Source organism: Saccopteryx leptura, chromosome 10 (assembly GCF_036850995.1).
Source record: "Saccopteryx leptura isolate mSacLep1 chromosome 10, mSacLep1_pri_phased_curated, whole genome shotgun sequence".
NCBI lineage: Eukaryota > Metazoa > Chordata > Mammalia > Chiroptera > Emballonuridae > Saccopteryx > Saccopteryx leptura.
The window spans coordinates 56,715,535-56,738,508 of NC_089512.1; the positions used below are offsets into that span (position 1 = coordinate 56,715,535).

The window sequence follows — 22,974 nt, forward strand, 5'->3', positions numbered from 1 at the left end:
TTGGGTGGGTTGCTGCTTCTGGAAGAGCCTAGGCTGCCACTGGGTGGGTGGATGGTGTGGTTGGGCTGGGGATACTAGTGTGTGGGAGGTCCTGCTGAGAGCCTCTGGCCCCACTTGACTTCTCCCTCCTCATACCCTAGCTTGCCCTGGGGGCACCAGCCACCCCTGTAGTGACCATGGTGTGTGTATGGATGGCATGAGCGGCAGCGGGAAGTGTAGGTGTCGTTCGGGGTTTTCTGGGACAGCATGTGAACTCTGCGCCCCAGGGGCCTTTGGGCCCCATTGCCAAGGTGGGCTGCACTACCCTACCCTGCCCTGCCCTGCCCTGCCTCCCTTGGCCCATGTGCCAACTCCATCCTCCTGCTTGCCCCTTCCTGCAGCCTGTCGCTGCACCTCTCATGGCCACTGTGATGAGGGCCTTGGGGGCTCTGGCTCCTGTTTCTGTGATGAGGGCTGGACTGGGCCACGCTGTGAGGTGCAGATGGGTGAGTGACTTGTGCTTGTGCCCACCCTGCACACACCAGTGCATACTGCAACTGCAGACCCAGGTGCAGACACCGAGTGGGAGGGGATCTGGGGGCATCCAGGAAGACAGCTACTAACCTTGTTTTATGGGGTGGCCCTGGGGGACAGATCTGCAGCCTGTGTGTGTCCCACCCTGTGCACCCCAGGCAGTATGTCGTGCAGGCAATAGCTGCGAATGCAGCCTGAGCTACGAAGGGGATGGCCGCACGTGCACAGGTGAGCAGGTGGATGGGGACATGAGGTGGAGGCTCCATTCCCCTCCTGCCACCTGGTCCGATCACTCTCTTCTTGCTCCCAGTGGCAGACCTGTGCCAGGACGGGCATGGTGGCTGCAGCGAGCATGCCAACTGCAGCCAGGTAGGCACAGTGGTCACCTGTACCTGCCTGCCAGACTATGAGGGTGATGGCTGGAGCTGCCGAGCCCGCAACCCTTGTGAAGATGGCCACCGAGGGGGCTGCAGCGAGCATGCTGATTGCCTGAGTACTGGCCCAGTGAGCAGGAGGGGAGGCAGCAGCTGGGTGGGGAGGTCCCAGAGTGGATCCCCAAGTCTCTGAAGGATGCCCACCTGCTCTCCTGCCCCAGAACACACGGCGCTGTGCATGCCATGCCGGCTATGTGGGTGATGGACTGCAGTGTCTGGAGGAGCCCGAGCCACCTGTGGACCGCTGCCTGGGCCAGCCCCCACCATGTCATGTGGATGCTGTGTGTACTGACCTGCACTTCCAGGGTATGCTTTCCTGCCTGCTTCCAGTGCCCATGCCCTACCTCAGTGTCTCAGCTGACCATGCATTGCATCCTTCCTTCTACAGAGAAACGGGCTGGTGTCTTCCACCTCCAGGCCACCAGTGGCCCTAATGGTCTGAACTTCTCAGAGGCTGAGGCAGCATGTAGGGGCCAGGGAGCTGTCCTTGCTTCTCTTCCTCAGCTCTCTGCTGCACAGCAGGTGCGTGGGGCTCAGGAGCATGGAGAGAAGCCTGTGGGAGCCCCTTGAGTTGGGCCTTGGGTCTCAAAAATTCCCTCCTGTTCCTACAGCTAGGCTTCCACCTGTGCCTTGTGGGCTGGCTGGCCAACGGTTCGGCTGCCCACCCTGTCGTTTTCCCTGAGGCGGACTGTGGTGCTGGTCAGGTGGGGGTAGTCAGCCTGGGCACCCGGGAGAACCTGTCAGAGCACTGGGATGCTTACTGCTACCGAATGCAAGGTGCAGCCACCCTCACCATGCCTCACTCCTCAGCCCCACCCCCTCCCACCGACCCACCAGCCCCCAACCTGCTGAACCCTGTTTCCCACAGACGTGGTCTGCCGATGCCGCAATGGCTTTGTGGGTGACGGGACTGGCACATGCAATGGGAAGCTGCTTGATGTACTGGCCACCACTGCCAACTTCTCTACCTTCTATGGGGTATGCAGGGGCCCAGGGGGTTTGGGGTAGCTGGGCTCCCTGGGGAGGGAGCCTGCTTGCAGCCCTTTCTCCCCACCCTCCTAGATGCTGCTGGACTATGCTAATGCCACTCCTCGAGGTCTCGACTTCCTGGATTTCCTGGATGATGAACGTACCTACAAGACGCTCTTTGTCCCTGTCAATGAAGGCTTTGTGGGCAACATGGTAACTAGCAGGGGGTATATGGCCTGCTCTCTCTGGCTGACCCAGGCCAACAGGGTGAGTGGCCTTTGCTTTGCCCACAGACACTGAGTGGCCCAGACCTGGAGCTGCATGCCTCCAATACTACCTTCCTTAGCACCAATGTCAGCCAGGGTACCTTGCTTCCCTCCCACTCAGGCCTCAGCCTCGTCATCAGTGACAGAGGCCCTGCCAACAGTTCTTTGGCCCCTGTGGTAAGTCTAGCCACTGTCCCTCCCCACTGACCCTGGTCCTCTCACCCACTGAGCCTGACTCTGGTCTCCCTGCAGGCCCCAAGGGCAGTTGTGGTTAGCCATGTCCTAGTGTGGGACATCGTGGCCTTCAACGGCATCATCCACGCTCTGGCCAACCCCCTCCTGGCACCCTCACAGCCTGTGAGTTGATGGGGGGGGGCAGAGCTGCAAGAGGAAAGGAGACAGCCTGGCCAGGTCCTCAACATTCTCCTTGTTTGCAGCGGGCAGTGGTAGCACCTGAAGCCCCACCCGTGGCAGCAGGTGTGGGGGCTACAGTAGCCGCTGTAACACTGCTGGGCCTGGTGGCTGGAGCTGTTTATGTCCGTGCTCGACACAAGTCCACAGGCTTTGGCTTCTCTGTCTTCCAGGTAGCACTGGGTTGGGATGGGGTTGGTGTCCATGGAGCTTGCTGAAAACCCCACCACTCACCTGTTCTTAGGCAGAAGATGATGCTGAGGATGACTTCTCTCCATGGCAGGAAGGGACCAGCCCAACCCTGGTCTCTGTGCCCAACCCTGTCTTTGGCAGCCAAGATGCCTTCTGTGAGCCCTTTGATGTGAGTGTGGGGGTGGGAGAATGTGGAAGTGGACCCAGGGCCTGGTCTAGGCCCAGCCACACATAGTCCTCCCTGCAGGACTCACTCTTGGAGGAGGACTTCCCTGACACCCATAGGATCCTCGCAGTAAAGTGACACAGCAGAGGCACGAGCTGGAGAGAGACCACTTTATTGCCCATCTGGACAGAGGCCCAGAGTGGGCAGGCAGGAGGGGCTGGGCCTGTTCTGGACAATAAAGGAGCCCTCAGCGGATGTGGGCCATGTCGCTGAGGAAGGGTGTCTTCATGCAGCCAGTGCACAGCTGGTCCATCCAGAGCGGCGCCTCGTGCTGCAGGGGCGTGCGGCGCGGGTAGAAGGTGAAGTCCACGCGATAGTTGAGCAGACAGCTGAGGGAGGCCATGTACAGGTCGGAGAAGCGCACAAGGCGCCTCGAGAAGTAGGTGGGGTTATGGAAGGTGCGGAAGATGCTCCCAAACTGAGCGTTGAACAGGGCCTTGGTGATACACCTGGGGAGGGACACACAGGGCACGTGAGGGGCCGCACAAGGTGGGGCAGGCCAGGACCCTGCCCTGGCCCCACCCTGCTCACCTCAACTCCTGTCGCTCCTTCATCCAGGCAGCCAGCACCTGCCGTGACTCGCCATCCTGGTAGGTCTGGGGGAGACAGGTGTGCACTGCATGTGTGTACCCAGGCGGCAGCCCTAGACCCATCCCGGGGACGTCCTGGCCAGCCCCATACCTGCATGCGCTCCAGCAGCCCCGTGAGCGCCTGCTGCCAAGTCAGCGAGTGCATGTACTGCTCCGTGTTGATGATGCGGATCTCCCGCTCCAGCTCGGGGATGATGGCTCCAGTGCGCCAGCCATGCCTCAGCATGAGATCCTGGGGGGTGAGGGACAAAGCTCAACACCAGCTGGGGGCTCCCTCCCTGCCCCGTGGCCCAGTGTTGCCCCTCTCACCGCCAGGTCACTGTAGAGGTGGTCTCCGAAGTAGAGCACACGGGGGCCACGCCATTCTGTCAGACGCAGGAAGTCAAACAGGTTTCCCTGGGGAGAGGTGGGGAGGGGGACACGCTGAGCCCACTGTGCCCAACGGGTTCCCATGTTGCTCTCCCAAATCCCCAGGGGCAGTGAAGCCTTTTCAGCTGGACTGCTGGGTTGACCTTTCCCGTGGCCTCACTGTCCCTTCTGGGCTCTGGCCCTTGCCACTGCCACTCACATAAGGAATAGAGCCTGCCTGCTGCAGGAAGGTCTCCTGTAGGCCTGGCATGGTGCCCTGTGCCTCCACAGCCTCCCCTCCCTGTGGTCTCACACCCACCCCAGGCTAGGGACTGAGTCCACGCTCTGTGGGAAACAAATTGCAGCAGCGACCCCATGGCCCTGAAGTCCTCCCTGCCTCCCCGGTCTGAGCCCAGAGGGACCCAGCTGACCAATGGCAGACCTGTGAGGCCATCTGCCCCCCTTGCACCAAGGCTGGAGAAAAGATGAAAACACGCAGCTAGGCTCAAACACAACAGAGGAAGCTCCCAGCAGAGCACAACAGTGGGAGTGGGAGGGGCCAGAGCAGGAAGCGCCACAGCCCCTGGGGGGGGAGGGGCAGGAGTTCGAGCGCTCTGTGCACAGAGGCCCAGGGGCCCGAGGTGGCTGTGAAAGACTTCATCATTGAAAGGTTCTCAAGTGGAGAGGTGAGGTTCAGGGAACCCTGCAGAAGAGAAAGGTAAGATGGGCAGAGTGGATGTGTCCTGAATGAACCAAGAGAGAGGATCTTGAGGTGCAGGTGCCGAGTCAGAAAGGATGGTGCCTGAGGTTCCAGCCAACAGGAGACAGAGAGGGAGGGAGAAGGGGAGAGAGAAAAAGAGGACGAAACAGGATCCAACACACAAACTTCAAAACGTCAGGTGTAAGGAAAAATCTGAAAGCTGCCAAAGAAAAGGTCACATTCCGACAAAGGTGCATGACCCTCCTCAGGCTCTGCCAAGATGCTAAGACAAAGGAGAGTGTGGCCCTCATAGCTGAGATGAGTCTGCACCAGAGAGGGCCATGAAGACTTGGGGGGCAGCGCTGCCTGCAGGCCAAGCCTCTGCACTGGGTACCTCAGGACTGCTGCCTGGCCTGACCAGGCGGTGGCACAGTGGATAGAGCGTTGAACTGGGATGCAGAGGACCCAGGTTCGAGATCCCGAGGTCGCCAGCTTGACTGCAGGCTCATCTGGTTTGAGCAAAGCTCACCAGCTTGGACTCAAGGTCGCAGGCTTGAGCAACAGGTCACTCAGTCTGCTGTAGCCCCATGGTCAAGGCACATATGAGAAAGCAATCAATGAACAGCTAAGGTGTCGCAATGCGCAACGAAAAACTAATGATTGATGCTTCTCATCTCTTCATTACCTGTCTGTCCCTGTCTATCCCTCTCTGTCTCTGTAAAAAAAAAAAAAAAAAAAAAAAAAAGACTGCTGCCTGTGGCTGTGCCCCCGGCCCAATAGCTGGCTTCCTCCCTCCCCCAGTTTCTAGATCCCCTGCCCCCAAGAAGCCCTGCTTTACCAGCTCAGCCAGGATTTCCGCATTTCATCCAGGGCCAAATGCCTAATGACCTCCAGCTCAGCCACCCTGCAGCTCCCCCCCTCCCCCTCCCACCCCCGCCCCTTATCTTCTTAGCCAGCCAGGAAAGGAGGTCTCCTCAGAGGCCTACAAGCTGCGCCACGTGTCCCACCAGCCCAGCTCATGGACCCCAACCGGGCTTATCCGATTGCAAGAGTGCTCAGCCCTAAATATTAACAGTGCCATTTATTGGGCATTTCGTAAATGCCTACCCAGTCTAAGGCTTTGACACAATTGAGGTCGAGTATCGTATCTCTTTACACATGAGGAAAGGAAGTCACAGAGAGGCCAACTAATTCAGTGAGACTCTCTCTGCCAACCAGGAGTGGAGTTAGAATTCAAATGAAGGCAACTTGACCCATAGGCCAAGCTCTCTCTGCACTGCCTGGTTCTGTGTCCTGAGAGCCCTTCCCTGGTGCCTCAGAAACAGGCCCATGGCACAACGGGACAGACCCATAGCAGATGGATAGTGGCTGGTCAGGGTCCAGGAGGCAATGCCACCACCTTTGGTTAGCCCTGTGTGCCCCCCACCCAGGTGCTGCTCCCACCAAGATGGCCCTCACCTGCCGATAGATCTTGCCCTTTTCCAGGCGGGTGATACGGTCCCACTGGAGCGAGCCCTTCTCATCTAGTTTCCTGAAAGGCCTAGGGTGCAGGGTCAACGGCTTGATTCATGGTCTCTGGCAAGACCATGAACTGGGTTCCCTCCCACTCTGCAAAGGCCCACCTGCTCATGTGGGCCACATGTCAGCAAGGGGGTGTCCCCACCCCAAGCACGCAGGGCTGTGAACAAAGGCTAGTCCCCACTTCCTGGCCCTATCACCCTGGCCAGGCCCATACTTGCGGGGGTCAGTGAAGAAGCTGGGCTTATCCGCCTGGACGATGACCACATCAAAGAGCTGGCGCCAGTCGCCGCCCACCATGTGCCGCATTCCCTTGTCCCTGGACAGAAATGGGGCAGAGGTAGGACAGATGGTCTGAGGAGGCTTGGGCCACTATGCCCTTACCTGGCTCCCACCTGCTCCCTCCTCCCACAGTGGGGTGGGGCTCACACGAAACTGAAGGGACTGTTGGTAATGAGGAACAGCTGCTTCCCATGGTCCACCAGGCGGCTCAGGACAGCGAACGTCTCATCCCCTCTCAGGATGTACTTCTCTAACAGGGGAGATGCATCTGTGAGAGCTAGCCCTGCCCCCTGCCCCGGCAGGCACTGCAGCTCCTGTCTACCCTTACCCATGTCCCGCTCGATCCACTGGTACATGAGCCCCTTCACATGCACATCTCGAATGGCATCCTGGGGGCAGTGGAGACAGTGAGAGTGCAGTGGGGACCAAGAGGGACTGCCCTGTTGTGGCAAGACTTCCCCATACCCTGCCATGCTGAATAAGCCCAGCATCCTCACCGTTACATCCTTGTAGAGGTGTGCTTGGTCAAACTCCAGGCCATGGCCCAGGAAGTAATCCACCACACAGGACAGCAGTGCCATCTCCGGCAGGGAGAAGATGTCCATGAACTGCTTAATGGAGGGACCCTGGAGAGGGGGCACCATTTCAGCACCCCCTCCAGCCCCACAACCTCCAGCTCTGGAGGCCAAGGCCTCTGAATCTCCCTTGGGACACTAGTAGAAGGGTACAGTCCCTGGGTCAGAGGTGTGGGCACAGCCTCCCAGTGAGCCAACAGCCACGGTGAGATCACTGAGTAGAGTGCCCTGAGCAGCAACATGAGTACCTTGCCGTAGAAGCCGCTCATCTGGTACAGTGGGATGTGCTGGGTTCCCCCGTATAGGTCAATCACTTCTTCATCTGACACAGGCTGTAGGCCCCTGGGTGGGTGCCAGAATCATCAGTCCAAAGCGGTCCTGAACCCAGGCTGAAGCACAGCATGTGGGACAGTGGGGGGAGGGGAGAGGCAGGACGGACTGTGTGGACATGGAGCGGTGGACTACAATGGGGTCAGGGCAGAATCAACACTGACCTATAGGCTGTCCCCAGTTGCACATAATGATAGGCATCAATCTTCATCAGAAGGCTCTGGGGGCACCAATGCAGTGGATTGGGCAGTGAGAAAGGAGTTTGCCATCGGTCATGAGCTAGCCTCTTCTACTCCCCATGCTGAAGCCCCAATTGGATGGTACTGAAGAGATTATGTACATGCCAAGAAGCTACAGCTATGAAGCCAAGGGGTTAGGTGAGATCCCTTCACAGGGGATGGGGAATCAAGAAAGTGGCTGATACACCAGTAAGAAGGGGCCGGGGGAGTCAGTGGTCTACGTACCTTCTGAATGTCATAGTGGAGGCCACGGATGGCAAAGCTGGGGTTGTAGTCATACTTCCGAATGTCCTCTGGGTACTGTTGGGGGAACGTGAACCAGGCCTGAGTCAGTGGCACCGCCAAATCTGCTGGCTGGGCAGCTCCCTTGGGAAATTAATTCAGCCACCTGTTCTTGAGGGCCTGGGAACCCTGCCTGGCCAGCCTTACCTTGTAGTGCTCAATCAGGATGTCACGGGCAGCACTGAAGATCTCTGGGTGCAATGCGTCTGCATACTGGGCCAGCGTGTAGTCATAGTCAAAGCCATAGACCTCGACATCACGCAGGCTGATCTCATTGTTGGCATAGATGGCTGCTGGGTTCAGGAGACTGCAGACCTCTGGGGGCAGGAGATCTAAAGGAAAGAAATGCAGGTGAAGATGATATTGATCATGGCAGGAGCAAATGGTTACTGAGAACTTTCCAAGTGCTCAGCCTGGGAGCCTCACAAAACACGCCAGCATGGTACTCTTAGCCCAATGCTGCAAATGGTCAAACTGCAGAGGCTAAGAGAAGTCCCTTGCCCAGGATCACGTGGTTGGGGTAACACAGAGCTGGCACTGGCTAGAGCTACCTCAGGGGGGTCCTGGGTTATCTGCAGCCCACCAGGTGCACCAAGGCTGTGCATCTTCCAGGCTCTCATAAGCCCTTCTGGACATATGGCTAAGTGCAGACCCCTTTCTACCTCACCCAAAGCTGGGATTGGGACTTAGGAACATTATCAGAGTGGGTAGTTTTGGGTAGCTCCTCTGCCACTCATGCTCCCAGCTCTAGCACCTGCCAGCCTTCAGAACAAGGCCTAATAAGATGTCTTAATCTTAAACTGCTTGCCAGCTCACATAATGACATTTGCTGCCTCTAGCCAGGGAACATTGCTAATTACGACAGGCAGGACGTGTGATGTCGGGTTCTGGGCCATTACCCAGGCTGTTCCATCTATGGATGCAGTCATAACCCCTCCAAGCCCCTGCCTGCTTCAGGGGTGCTGAGCGGGACACAGTGCAGAGCGGGCTCATCTGTATAATAGGGGAGGTAAATGGGAAAAGGGCATAGGTTTTGAAGTCAGAGAGACCAGACCAAGCTCTCTTTCTCTTGGATGTACTTTCAGGAAAGTCACCTCACCTTTTGGGCCTGTTTCCTTGTCTCCAAAGGGGGATTAACAATCACACCAACCTACAAAATTACTAGGAGGTTCATATGGAATGTGTCCGTGCAGCATTCCACTTTGAACCTTTGGTAAATGTAGGATTAGGTGGGCAATGCACCTCTGGAGCCCATCACTTCCCTGTCTGGATTTCCCCCTATCACTCAGGGAACAGAGGTTGCAGGGAAAGGGGAGCAGGCAGGACAAAGTGCACAGGACACTGTCTTGCAGGGGCTCCTTTCCTAAGATCTCAAGCTTGTGGCTGAAGCCCAAACCTCTAGGGAATTTGTTTCTGCCACAATCAGTTCTGTCCTCGAAGCAGAAGCCAAAGCATGCCTGGAAGCTAGCTGCCTGTGCTCAGAGGCACACACTTGCTGATGAGCTCTCAGAAAATGCAGGCTCTACCCCTACCTTTTCCTTTGGAGCCAGCTGCAGGGTGTGGGTGGGGGAACAGGTGTGGCTGGTTCCTCTGTAGCTCCAGGCCAACCTAGGCCTGGCACAGAGCAGCTGCTTCAAAGATGATTCCTGGCCAGACAAAACACTCCTCACTTGGATGCACATGATACACAGCGGACTTCAGCCTTGTAGGGAGCCGCTTCTGAGGTGAACCCTCATCTGGTGTTAATAGTACGCTGGGCCTTGCCCTCACACGGTCCTGAGTTCTTGGGTACCAACTGTGACTCTTGGTACAATGGAGTGGGGGGGACCCATCTACTTGGCAGTGCAGCCCCCTGTGGGCAGAATTCTGGCCAAGTCCAGGCTTTCGCCTCTGCCCTCGAGGATGTTCCCAGGGATGGACAATTCTCCTAGGAACAAAGCAGGATGGGGAAGCAGTCCACAGGGCCTGGCCTACTGACCCAACTTCTAGATTGAAAAAAACACACAAAAAACCATAGCTCTGGGGCAACAAGGTCCCACTCCCATTCATAGGGCTATAGTGCATAGGGCAGAGGTGAGCAGGATGTGCTCCTTACTCACTCTGGCCTTCCAAGTTCACTGGTCTCACTGCTCAGCCTCTACCCTCCTTTCTCCTCCTCAGCCCTAGCTTCCAAAGCTACAGGTTCCAAGGTCAATCCCTATAGTAGACAGTGGGGTTGAGATCTGAATTTGGGCACCCCACCCACCTTAATCACTCTGCTCCTCAGCTACTAAAGCAGGAGGCAGGGGGTTGGGGGTGAGGTGGGGTGGCCTTGGGCCTGGTTCCCTGGCAAAGTTTTCCCCAAAGGCATTAGTTGAAGGTATACCCCAATGCCCAGAATTTCCCCCAGAAAACCTAGTCAGAAGTGGAGTTAGGTTGGCTGGAATTAGAAGGGGCCCAGAAGGCTAGCTCATCCTGTCACTCACCCTGGCATTTTGGAAATGACCTTGCCCTTTCACATCAAGAGGAACTTGGGTGTCTCCGTGAAGATCTGAAGATCCGTGTGGGCCCTGAGAGACAAAGCCCAACAGACCTTCCTAGGTCCCTCCCCCAAGACTTATGAGGTAGGCTTCTCAAGCTGCTCTACAGGGGGGGTCTTAACCAGGTCCAGAGCACAAACATTTTCTTAAATAGCATCCCAATAGAGGTCCACTGGCTTCAAAACCATCATTCATTCCTCGGGGGTCTTTACCATTCTGCCTTTAGCCTCTCAAGAGGTGATCCAGTCCACCCCCTACTCCCAGGTTTCCACACAGTTAGCTGGAATTTTCCAGACAGGGCCACTTCGTCTTATCAGACAATGAAAGCCCTGTCACCCCTGGGGACTCCTCCGGAAGCTCCCCTGCTCCTTCTCGGCCTAGGTCTGAGCCATTACCACAACCCTGTGAAAAAATCCCAGGACTGTGTTTTACACCCTGACAGCGGTTTTCAACCCTCTTCATCTCATGGCACAATAAACTAATTACTACAATTCTGCGGCACACCAAAAAACATATTTTTGCCAATCTGACAAAAAAACAAAAAACAAAACAAAAAACAAAAACAAAAAAAAACCAGGTATAATTTTGATTCATTCATACTGGATAGCTATTGTGTTGGCTGTTTTTATTTGACAATCCAAGGGAAAAAAGGTCAATGTCCCTACCTAAATACTCAAGCACTGCATGTTTTAAAAATTCTTGAGGCACACGGGCTGAAAATTACTGCCTTAAGACACTGAGGGGGCCTGACCTGTAGTGGCGCAGTGGGATAAAGCGTCGACCTGGAACACTGAGGTCGCGGGTTTGAAACCCTGGGCTTGCCTGGTCAAGGCACATATGGGAGTTGATGCTTCCTGCTCCTCCCCCTTCTCTCTCTCTCTGTCTCTCTCTCTAAAAAAATCAATAAATAAAATATTAAAAAAAAAAAAGACACTGAGGGTCTGAGAGGGTGAGGCCTGCTGAGTACCATTCAGCTGGACAGTGATAAGGCCAAGACCCAAACCATATCTGTCTGCTGCAGAGGAAGGGTCCCAGGGGTACCCTGAACAAATATCATGGCTCTCAACTCGGGCCTCACCAGCTGGCCCTTCAGAATAGGGTTCAGGCCTCCTCAATCCATTGCAGACGAAGAGAGACTACACGAGGCTTAGTGAGGGTCCGGTCAAGGAAGCAGCAACCCTTTTAGACCGAAGTAACTTGGTCTCGGTTCTCCTTCCCCTCCAGGTCCGAGAGCTCCTGATCTCCAGAGAGTAATCTAGAGGTGTCTGAAAGTCTTGTAGGCGTTCGCCGAGGTCGGCCAGTCCCTAGGAACCTGTTCCGACCAGCGCCGCCAGCTGGCTTTGTCCCTAGTACTCCCGCCCCCAACTAAGGGCCCCTAGGAGAACAAGGGGCTGGGGGCGTTTCCGCCGCGGCCTCCCGGCGGGCGGAACCCCGAGCTTCTGCAGACGGAGCCGAACAAACCTCCCGCTCGCTGGCTCTGGGCGTCGGGTCATCCCCAGAAGCCCGGAGAAGACCCAGTGAAGCCTCTCCCGAAGAGCCACCCGGCCTTCGGGGCCCCAGCGAGCCGCACTGGGGCTCTCTCCCCGCAGAGCGGCACCCCGACGGCTGGGGGGGCGGTGCTCCGGCGCTAGATCCATCTGTCTGCCGCTGGGGCGCACTTCTGTAGCCGCGCGGGACACCACCCCAGCCGGCTCCCGTTCCACTCGGGCTCACCCACCGTGCACCAGTCTTCGCATGTCCTGGTAACGAGCCCACAGGTGAGAGCTGAGCTCGGCGCGGCCGCCGCCGGGTACCGGGGCTGGCGCAGAGCGCGGAGCGCCGGGGCAGTGGGAGCTGGGACCCGGGGGGCCACAGCCGGGGCAGGAGGGCGAGGACAAGGCGGCTCGCGGCCCACCGTGGCCTGGGCATGGCAGCCAGCGCCTGGCAGCCGCCCGCAACCCCGCACCCGCCATCCCCGCCGCCCGCAGAACCCTCGGCCCGTCGGCCCGTCCACCGCCCTCCGACTGCGCGCCCGCCACCGTGGCCGCTTGCCCCTCTCTGCGGCTAGCCAATGGGCGCGGCGCACAGAGACCGGCCAGCCAATGGGCGCGCCCCTGGGCCCATGGGGGGGCGGGAGGTCCCGGGACGGGGTGGGCCGGGTTCCCAGCCCCCTCCTCCGAGTCTTTGGCGCCACGGGGGCACTGGCGGCTTCTCCTGTTCCCCCTCCCGGGAGGTCGGCCTAAGAACGGCCGTCCCTGCGAGGCTCCGGACGGCCAGGGTGCGGCGGGGTCCAGTCGTCCTCTTTCTCCCCTTCGCACCGGGATCCTCCCGCCCCTTCCTCCACCTCTAGTCTTCTGACCTTAGCTCTTCCACCCCTCCCCCAGTTCCGCTGTGGGGGTCGATTCTTCGCCTCCAGCCCCTGACCAGCTTTGCTCGAAGGCCAGAAGACGGTCTATTGCACTCTGTTAGCGAATAAAGAGCGCTTACCACGCGCTCCCTGGTGCCGTCCCCACGCACGGTGAGAGCAGCAGCACAGCGGGCACTGAAAACAACCCCTTTTCTCCCGCCCTGTACCTCATCCAGGTGACGCTTTTTAACTCGCAGCAGGACGACTGGGCCTTGCACTCTAGGGCCGTGGGCCAGGAATCACTGCGGTTATGAGGTTCTAATCAGCAGATGGCTGCACCGACTTGCCCCACTCCTGGCTTCATCTCGCAGGCCCTGTCTTGAGATCCCTTGGTCTCTTCTGGCAAAGTCGTTAGACTTTCCAACGAAATTACTCTTCCCTGTTTGGAATCACTCACTACCCTTATGTCTTCTATTCAGGTCTGTTTTCTCTTTTCTTTCTTCTTCTTCTTTTTTTTTTAATAAATCTTTATTTTTATAATGCCTGTAAACATTAATTTTTTTGGGGGGGAGGATATTATTATGTGGCAAGTTTTCAGGGGATTTCAAAGGAATTGGACAGGAATCAATTTTTTTTTTTTTACAGATAGAGAGAGTTAGCGAGAGGGATAGACAGGGACAGACAGGAACAGAGAGATGAGAAGCATCAATCATCAGCTTTTCGTTGCAACACCTTGGTTGTTCATTGATTGCCTTCTCATATGTGCCTTGACCGTGGGCCTTCAGCAGATCGAGTAACCCCTTGCTTGAGCCAGAGACCTTGGGTCCAAGCCGGAGAGCTTATGCTCAAACCAGATGAGCCCACACTCAAGCTGGCGACCTCGGGGTCTCGAACCTGGGTCCTCTGCGTCCCAGTCCAAAGCTCTATCCACTGCGCCACCACCTGGTCAGGCTATTCAGATCTGTTTTCTGAATCAGTTCGTGCACTGGACCCTAAGGAAGCCTACCCAATCCGGATGGGCCCTGTTAGTGGAGAGCTGGCCATCTAGACACTTTCCTAAGGGTGTGTAGTACATTTGGATATCTACTGTGGTTGGCTGAAGACCTACAGATATACCAGTCCCTGGGCCAGGTGCTGATGCAGGACGGGTCTGTGGGTGGGTGGGTGGTTGTTGCTCACCTGAGGGCTCAGTGAGACAGGTGGGCAGTGAGGAACTGGCCACATGTTAACCCCATCTGGGCAGGAGATGGGCACTCGGTGATATCTGGCCCCTAGAGTCACTAAGAGAGATGGGAGTGAGCACTAAATGGTGGGTGTATGTGAGTGGTTGGACGGGTTGGCTTCAGAAGGCAGGTTATCCAGGCAGCACCTCCACATGGCCGCTCAGTTGCAGACTCTAAGACCCTCTCCAGGGTCCCTGGTCTCTCTCTTTTCTAGCCTGTTTTTGTAGATTTTGTGTCTACATCACCAGACTCTTACTGACTCTTTAGTTTTAATTTGGTTTTCTTAGATTATCCCATTGTTTCCCTTCTCAAAGCACAATTCAGCAAGAATGAGGGATCTCAAGTCACACTTCTGTTGTTGTTTTTTTTCTTTTTTTTTTTTTGTATTTTTTCGAAGTTGGAAACGGGGGGGGGGGGGGGGGCGTCAGACAGACTCCCAATGCGCCCGACTGGGATCCACCTGGCATGCCCACCAGGGGGTGATGCTCTGCCCATCTTGGGGTGTCGCTCTGCTGCAACCAGAGCCATTCCAGCGCTTGAGGCAGAGGCCACAGAGCCATCCCCAGCGCCCTGGCAAACTTTGCTCCAATGGAGCCTTGGCTGCGGGAGGGGAAGAAAGAGACAGAGAGGAAGGAGAGGGGGAGGGGTGGAGAAGCAGATGGGCGCTTCTCCTGTGTGCCCTGGCCAGGAATCGAACCCGGGACTCCTGCATGTCAGGCCGATGGCTCTACCACTGAGCCAACTGGCCAGGGCCCACACCTCTGCTTTTACATGGCTTAATCTCAACTTCTTAGTTCTCCCTGTAGAAAAGGAGGTGATGAAAATAGAGGCAAGATTCAGTAGGCTAAGGAATATTTATAAAGAGCTAGGGCTGAATAAGCCATTATTATATTATAACTAATGTTAATTAATCAGTTATTATACTCCAGGCAGAGGTGGATTAAGGTCAGTCGAGGCCCCAGGTGTAGAAGAAAATATTGGGCCCCTTAAAAAGGAGGGAAAATAAAAATACATGTTAACCATATTTTTATTTGTTTTTTTTTTATATTTTTCTGAAGCTGGAAACGGGGAGAGACAGTCAGACAGACTCCCGCATGCGCCCGACCGGGATCCACCTGGCACGCCCACCAGGGGGCGATGCTCTGCCCCTCTGGGGCGTAGCTCTGTTGCGACCAGAGCCACTCTAGCGTCTGGGGCAGAGACCAAGGAGCCATCCCCAGCGCCCGGGTCATCTTTGCTCCAATGGAGCCTCGGCTGCGGGAGGGGAAGAGAGAGACAGAGAGGAAGGAGAGGGGGAGGGGTGGAGAAACAAATGGGCGCCTCTCCTGTGTGCCCTGGCCGGGAATCGAACCTGGGACTTCTGCATGCCAGGCCGACGCTCTACCACTGAGCCAACCAGCCAGGGCCAACCATATTTTTAAATAAAAAATATTATGTACTATTAATGTTAAAATTGCACATATGAAACCAAACTTGTCATTAGAAAAAAGTGTGAAGTTGGGGTTCTGGGGGGCCCTTCCGAAGTTGGGGCCTAGGGTGTGTGCCTGCAGTTAAATCTGCCTCTAACTCCAGGCATTGTGTTACATTCTTTATTTGTATTATCTCTCTAAATCCTAGCAGCATCAGAGGAAGGTTCCCATTTTGTGTAGTGAATTGCACAGACTCTCTAAGGCAGGGGTCCCCAAACTTTTTACACAGGGGGCCAGTTCATGTCCCTCAGACTGTTGGAGGGCCAGACTATAAAAAAAAACTATGAACAAATCCTTATGCACACTGCACATATCTTATTTTGAAGTAAAAAAACAAAACAGGAACAAATACAATATTTAAAATAACGAACAAGTAAATTTAAATCAACAAACTGACCAGTATTTCAATGGGAACTATGCTCCTCTCACTGACCACCAATGAAAGAGGTGCCCCTTCCAGAAGTGCGGAGGGGCTGGATAAATGGCCTCAGGGGGCCGCATGCGGTCTGTGGGCCGGTCTGTGGGCCGTACTTCGGGGATCCCTGCTCTAAGCGAATACTGTATGTGTAGAGGAGGGATGTGGTTTGACAAAGCCTATGATTTTTTTTTAACCTTAAAATTTTTATTTCAATATGCTCATTCTGGAAAATTTCTTAAAAAGTAGTTTTATATAAAAAAAGGAAAAAAAGTAGTTTTATATAAAATTTTTAAAATTAATTTGAGAGCTAGGGAGGGAGGGTGGGTGGGAGAGAGACAGACATGGATTTGTTGTTCCACTTATTTTATCTATTCATTTGATTCTTTTGTCCCCGATGGGGGATGGAACCCTGCAACCTTGGCATGTCCCAGGATAGTCTAACTCTAACCAACTGAGCTACCTTGCCAGGGCTTAAGCTCATGCTCATGAACCATTCTGCACTTGTGATTATTGTGCATGAGATGATGTATAAAAAGCACCTACAGTCCCTGAATAACATAAGTCCCCCACTCAGGGTAGCTTTTAATAATTTTAGGGTTGTTTGTCTTAAGATGTGTACCTAGACTTTTGTTGTGATAAAGTTCAACTTTTAACAATGCATGCAGATCAAATTCTAACTTTTATAAAGCTAGTCACCGATCACGACCCCGAAATAAATGCAAGTCGTTGCGAAAATGCAATATATATTATGATGTAGTACACGTTTAGTCCATCAGAAAGGGTCCTCACTTCTAACAGGAGTTAAAGAAAAAAGATGGCGGTAGTAGAGAAGAGGGTACAGCCGTCACCTCCCAACCATAGTTCCATAGGGGAGGCCCTGGACCCTGCGTACCCGAGGCCACGTGAGGGCTCCGCCCCTTGCGCCTCCCTGCCTCCAGAGCTGAGACGCCTGCGCAATTTCTCTCCAGCGGGCTCTGCCTCACGGAGCACGCGCACTCTGATGCAGTCTATGGTGAGCCCTGCGCCCGACCGGGCTCTGATTGGTGGAGCCGCTCTGGCCTGGAGCTTAGCACTGGGCTTTGAAGATCTCCCCGCCTGGCAGGCACGAGCGCCGGACTCGGCAAGGACAGGCAGGACGTTCTCGGCTCCACCAGGAGCTCTCAGTCCAGGCGTTGAGGCAGTTCTCATTGCTTCTGGTTCCGTCGTACCCCTCTACACGACCTCGGTCGGGCATGTTTTCCAGGGCCCAGGTGAGGCGGGTTCTGCAGCGGGTGCCCGGAAAGCAGCGATTCGGCGTCTACAGGTTTCTGCCCTTCTTTTTTGTCCTGGGAGGAACGATGGAGTGGATCATGATTAAAGTGCGCGTGGGCCAGGAGACCTTCTGTAAGTGGGGGTGCAGCAGCCTCCGGTTCACTTCAGGAAGGCAGGAGGCGGCACAGGACCCATTTTCCGGGGGATAGTCATTTTTAGGTCGCAGACCGCTCATTGCCCTGAGTGCTGAACTGCTTTTATCCGTCAAGAGGGCAAGTGCGGTTCCGCAGCTGGGCCCTCGAGACTGGCCCCGGCTCTCCTGTAACCGGGGCAACAAAAGGCACTTTGGCGTCCAACCTTGAGACTGTGTGTGTGTGTGTGTGTGTGTGTGTGTGTGTGTGTGTGACGTGATTCCACTCAGGACACCCTCCTTTCGGGGTGTGTGTGTGTGTGTGTGTGTGTGTGTGTCACGTGATTCCACTCAGGACACCCTCCTCTCAAGCCTGCCGGTGACATTATTTGGGCCTAACAGACTTGCTCACCACACAGTAGAAGGGAATGGGATCCTGAGGATTCATGGAAACTGCTGTTAACTGGCCAGTCCTCTTTCTAGACTCTTCAAACCCGGGAGGGAGCTGGTCTGCCTGGCCTTAGCTAATTACCACTGTCTTTACAGGCAGAGTCACCATTACCAGGGCTCAGCACTGAACGGAATGCCTCACATTGCTTTGCTGAGCACTAGCTCTGAACAGGCTAGTTTTCTGGGAAGACTTCGCCAACCCCTAGATCTGCTCTGTTTTGTCTCTCCAGAAACACTGTTATCACTTGTGAATTGCCAACCCTCATTTAGAAAAAATTGTTACCTTAGTGCTTTCTAAAGATATTTAGTCCTTCCGTTCATCCATTCATCGATATTTAATGAGTGCTGATGAGAGGATATAATGAACATAGCAGAGGGCCCCCCACCCCAGAAGAGCTCTAACAGGTGAGGCAGATCATAAAGACAGTTACCATTAGTGTGATTAGTGTTCTGAGGAGAAGGGGGGGCATGCAAGTCTTGGGTGAGGCACTTCCAACTGGACTAGATGGTGCAGGGAAGACTTCCAGGAGGAGTTACCATGTCAGGTAGGCCCTGAAGATTGAGTAGGTGTCAGTCAGATGGCGGGAACATTTGTTTGTGGAGTTGAAAGTGCCTCATGCCAGTGGTAAGAGCAGACATGGTGGCCTTGGTGTGAAAGTATGCTCTTTGAGGAACTGAAGCTGGTGAGCAGAGTGGGGGATGAGGTGGTTAGAAAGGTGCCTGGGCAGGGCCAAAAAGGGACTGAGAAAGCAAGGATATGTCCCAAAGGACTGAAGGGTTTTAAGTAGCAGTGGATTAATACCTGGAGAATGGCTTCTTGTGGAGAGGAGACTGGCAGAACACCTAGGCTTTGTGTTCGTTCAGGTTGAGGTGGTGGCTTGGTCTAGGGTGGGGACAGAAGGGATGCCAAGAAGTGGGTGGAGTTGAAAGACACCCAAGACCTAGTCCTGACAGGGCTTGGTGATTGGAAGGACTCAGGAAACCAGGAGCATTTGTTATCACAGAGGACAGGAGATTCAGAAAGTTTATTATGTGAGTGGGAGGTAAGTCCCCTTACCCCCACCTGGAGAGACTGGAAGACATGCAAATCTGGTCAGGAAAGATGGTGGAAAGAAGCTGGAAATACCTTGGTTCTTGAAAAGGTGAGAGAGGATGGGCTCAGAGCAGGGCAGTGGGAGTAGCCCTTGGAAGTCGGATGGATATGTTCTTTCTGGATGATTTTTCTCTGGGAGAGTTCATGGCCATTTGGCGGTAGCTGAAAAAGGGTCAGGATCATGGCTGAGAAAATAAGATTGTCAGGCATCACAGTGGACCCAGTCAAATGCATTAGTTGGCTCCACAGTGCAAAGCAAGCAGAAAGGCCTGGAGAAGGAAGCTGGATTAAATCAGAGAGGAAATTTCAGCTGATTTGGGCAGGAATTGAGGAGAGGGGCTGAGAAGGGTACTCAGGGGCTAGGGGCCTGGGGAAGAAGTTGGTAAAGGTCCAAGGATAGAAGGGCTAGAAAAGTAGTAAAGGTTGTGGTCAGAGCATAATGAATTTCTTCAGAGGAAGACTGCCAATGGGTGGCAGAGGTTGTGTGGAGAAGGTGAAGGAGGCTAGAGATTTATCCCCATGGGGGGGGGGTGTTGTCTGGGACCATGGCACAGGACTGGGCAAAGAAGCCTGAGCTAGGTGCTGTTTTTAGTGATAGAAAGGGAGTGATTGAGAGCAGGTGCCAGTGCAGAGAAGATGGTGGCAAATGGCATAAGCCCTAAAGAAAGAGGGCGATGGATCAGTAGTCTGGAAAAGCAGCAGCTGAGAACAAGGAAACTTTACCTCAGCTCCCCACCGAGTTCTCAGATGTGGGAGAGGGAACAGCCGAAAGCCATGGGTCAGGAAGTGCTTTTGAGGGGCCAGGTTTCAGTTAAGGATGGTTTTAGAAGAGAAGTTGTGAGGGAAAAGGAAGTGAGGGGAAGTCTTCAAATCTTAAAGTACTGCTAAGATGTATGCTAGGACATGATCTTATCTTTGAAGACACCAACTCTTACCCTATTAAAAGTCCAGAACTCCATTAACATAGCCTTATTTAACTCGTTTTAAATTGTTTATTTTGGCATTGAATTAAACAATGTTGAGATTCAGATATAGTGACCAACTGCGACTACTGATTAAATTACCCAGATCTGAGTATTTTTAATTCCTCAGTTTCTTAAAAATCTAAGTAAAATTTTTGTTCAATACAGATGATGTCTACCGTAGAAAAGCTTCAGAAAGACAGTATCAGAGAAGGCTGGAGGGTGCCTCAGAGACCGAGCTTCAGCAGTCAATGAAGTGAATATGAAATTTTGCTATTTCAACTTCTTAAAAATGTACATTCATTAAAAAATACATTTATTTTCATGTCGGGGGGAACACTTTGTGAAGTGTATGATTGTCTGACCACTGTGCTGTACACCCGAAACTAATACAAAATAATACTGAATGTAAACTGTGATTAAAACAACAAAAAACGCATCGCTAACATCCCAGCGAATCCCTCCTTCCTTGTGCATGCATCATCGATGGTGTTCACCTGGCTCTAAGGTCTGCGTTGAAGATTTTGAATAAGCTTGGAAAACTGCATCCCATGTCTTCTACTTGTGACATTTGTGCAGTCGTCTATCTGTACTACAGCAATTTGTCCTTTACATTCTAGGGGAGAAATAAATTTGAAACAAAAAAATACATAGTTCTTACATGCCTAGTACATTCTAGGCCAGTGGTCCGCAAACTCATTAGTCAGCAGAGCCAAATATCAACAGTACAATGATTGAAATTTTTGAGAGCCCAATTTTTTAAATTTAAACTATAGGTAGGTACATTCCTTATCAAGGTAGCGCCTGCATGTGGTATTTTGTGGAAGAGCCACACTCAATGGGCCAAAGAGCCGCATGTGGCTTGTGAGCCACAGTTTGCCGACCAGGGTTCTAGGCAATTTAATCAAGAATTTGCATTGTCTAGTTGCCAGCAAATGGCATTTTTGAACTTTTGGCAAGTGTGTCTGATACAAAGACATATCCGAGTCAGGTCAATTTGACTCTACTGAAATAAAAGGTGAAATATTAGCAATAAAGAGGCAGGTCTACATTTATAATTTCCTTAGCTATTCCTTAGTTTTTGATTGTTTTTGATCATCTATTAAACTCAACAACTGGTATTTTATTGCAATTCAATTCAGTATATAGAAAGCTTCAAAAAATGGGCAGTCTACTTCAGAAAAAGAAAATCATATCATTTTAATGGTTGAATACAATAATTCTTACAAAAATAAAAATGAGTATAATATGTAATAGCCAACATCCTACCTAGAATAACTAGTAAAGTACCTATTGGGTTAATAATGTTCTTCAAGGAGTAGTGAATATTTTGTGATAATAAAAAAATATGTAGAAAGTTTTTTCTTTTTTTTTCTTTTTTTTTTAAGTGCCCCCACAGTTTGAGTAAGTTTTTTCTTCTTGATTGTATTAATGGTAGATTTTTTTCCCAGTAGGCAAAGATTTTTTAAAAACAGCTTTATTGAGGTGTAATTCCTATATCACAAAAAATCAATCACTCAATTCCAGTTCAGTTTTAGGATACCACTGTCATCCCAAAAAGTTCCTTTGTGTCCACTGCAATTACTTACTGCCCAGATTGCTTGGTTCTTTCCCAAGCATGGGGGCAGCACTCCAGCAGCAAGCTATGACGGAGACTTCTGTCACCTTTATATGGTTTTCTCATTTTTTAGGTTTTCCCAGTTAAATCTGACTGATCCACTACTTGTCCAAACTAAGATGGCAATATCAGGTTAGCACAGTTGCAGGTTTTTCTAGTTCATTCCCTTCACTTTTAGTTGATAAAATTGTCCTGTCCCCCAAATTGATGCCCTCTTCTCTGGCAGTAAAGCTGTGTTTTTGTTTTTTTGAGTGTGGCAGAGACAGAGTCAGGGAGAGGGACAGACGGGGAGAGGAGAAACATCAATTCTTCGTTGCAACTCCTTAATTGTTCATTGATTGATTTCTCATATGTGCCTTGACCAGCAGACCAGGTGACCCCTTGCTCAAGCCAGCAACCTTGTGCTCAAGCTGGTGAGCTTTGCTCAAACCAGATGAGCCCATGCTCAAGCTGGCGACCTAGGGTCTTGCACCTGGGTCCTCCGTGTCCTAGTCCAATGCTCTATCCACTGCACCACCGCCTGGTCAAGCTAAAGCTGTTTTTTTTTTAAATTTTGTTTTTTTACAGAGACAGAGAGTGAGTCAGAGAGAGGGACAGACAGGGACAGACAGGAACGGAGAGAGAATGAGAAGCATCAATCATTAGTTTTTCATTGCACATTGCAACACCTTAGTTGTTCATTGATTGCTTTCTCATATGGGCCTTCAGCAGACCGAGTAACCCCTTGCTGGAGCCAGTGACCTTGGATTCAAGCTGGTGGGCTTTTGCTCAAACCAGATGAGCCTGCGCTCAAGCTGGTAACCTCGGGGTCTTGAACCTGGGTCTTCCGCATCCCAGTCTGACGCTCTATCTACTGCGCCACCGCCTGGCCAGGCCTTTTTTTTTTTTTTTAAATCTGGGTTTTTTGAGACTAGTCTCACACACTGGTAAAGCCACCTAATGCTTTTGCCACTGAGCAGGGTGGAAGGCTGAGGGGCTGAATGAAAGTGGCCCCAGGCAAAAAGGCCACAGACTGTTTTTAACCAAAGTTTGAGCAGGTTTTCAAGAATAAAATCTCAATTTGTTAAATACAAATAAAAATGCACTTTCCAGATCTCTTGCTCTTAAAGTATTTTTTTTTAATTTTAATAATTTTATTTTTTTAATGGGGTGACATCAATAAATCAGGATACTTATATTCAAAGATAATATGTCCAGGTTATCTTGTCGTTCAATTATGTTGCATCACCCAAAGTCAGATTGTCCTCTGTCACCTTCTATCTAGTTTTCTTTGTGCCCCCCCCCCCTTAAAGTATTTTAATAGTTTTCCTATCTCTGCATGAATACTTCCCAGGTCATTGTGGGACAGCATGTGTGGGAAAATTATTTTTTCCTAAAACGTCACTGAATCTACTTCATAAACTATTTCCTAAACAATTCGAGGATCAATCAGGATACTTTTTCAGTGCAGCCTGAATTGGTAGTGAAATCCTTTTTTTAGGCAAGCGATTATAAACTTTTTGAAGAATTCAGATTTAATCATGGACGGAAAAGTAAGGTTTAAAAGTAGGCCCAGCTGGGGAGCTCAGTTGATTAGAACACCGTCCTGATACGCCAAGGTTGTAGGTTTGATCCCTGGTCAGGGCTCACACAACAATCAA

At 52.5% G+C, this 22,974-nt stretch overlaps 3 protein-coding genes across 4 annotated transcripts in view; 2 read left to right on the plus strand and 1 right to left on the minus strand.

The window, feature by feature from the left end:
* Positions 1 to 3,224, plus strand: part of STAB1 (stabilin 1) — a 27,702-nt gene extending 24,478 nt beyond the window's left edge. For both annotated transcript variants that reach the window (XM_066351924.1, XM_066351925.1), the window contains exons 56-69: positions 141 to 290; positions 381 to 485; positions 634 to 741; positions 824 to 1,017; positions 1,109 to 1,253; positions 1,336 to 1,469; positions 1,559 to 1,724; positions 1,816 to 1,925; positions 2,010 to 2,129; positions 2,210 to 2,359; positions 2,435 to 2,539; positions 2,620 to 2,766; positions 2,838 to 2,954; positions 3,033 to 3,224. In XM_066351924.1, the coding sequence (XP_066208021.1) occupies positions 141 to 290; positions 381 to 485; positions 634 to 741; positions 824 to 1,017; positions 1,109 to 1,253; positions 1,336 to 1,469; positions 1,559 to 1,724; positions 1,816 to 1,925; positions 2,010 to 2,129; positions 2,210 to 2,359; positions 2,435 to 2,539; positions 2,620 to 2,766; positions 2,838 to 2,954; positions 3,033 to 3,089 (1,808 nt within the window). In that variant the 3' untranslated portion in view covers positions 3,090 to 3,224. The remainder of the gene's footprint in view (positions 1 to 140; positions 291 to 380; positions 486 to 633; positions 742 to 823; positions 1,018 to 1,108; positions 1,254 to 1,335; positions 1,470 to 1,558; positions 1,725 to 1,815; positions 1,926 to 2,009; positions 2,130 to 2,209; positions 2,360 to 2,434; positions 2,540 to 2,619; positions 2,767 to 2,837; positions 2,955 to 3,032) is intronic.
* Positions 3,108 to 12,418, minus strand: NT5DC2 (5'-nucleotidase domain containing 2). The gene is made up of 14 exons (XM_066351926.1): positions 12,112 to 12,418; positions 8,023 to 8,207; positions 7,819 to 7,893; positions 7,519 to 7,574; positions 7,273 to 7,366; positions 6,947 to 7,075; positions 6,778 to 6,838; positions 6,597 to 6,699; positions 6,385 to 6,486; positions 6,108 to 6,189; positions 3,911 to 3,997; positions 3,693 to 3,833; positions 3,543 to 3,607; positions 3,108 to 3,460 (listed from the first exon to the last, which is right to left on the minus strand). The coding sequence occupies exons 1-14, from the start codon at positions 12,344 to 12,346 to the stop codon at positions 3,199 to 3,201; spliced, it is 1,677 nt and encodes a 558-aa protein (XP_066208023.1). The 5' UTR covers positions 12,347 to 12,418; the 3' UTR covers positions 3,108 to 3,198.
* Positions 12,419 to 16,825: 4,407 nt separating this feature from the next.
* On the plus strand, positions 16,826 to 20,162 carry UQCC5 (ubiquinol-cytochrome c reductase complex assembly factor 5). Its single transcript, XM_066351425.1, has 2 exons — positions 16,826 to 17,213; positions 19,885 to 20,162. The coding sequence occupies exons 1-2, from the start codon at positions 17,063 to 17,065 to the stop codon at positions 19,974 to 19,976; spliced, it is 243 nt and encodes an 80-aa protein (XP_066207522.1). The 5' UTR covers positions 16,826 to 17,062; the 3' UTR covers positions 19,977 to 20,162.
* The last annotated feature ends 2,812 nt before the right edge of the window (positions 20,163 to 22,974 follow it).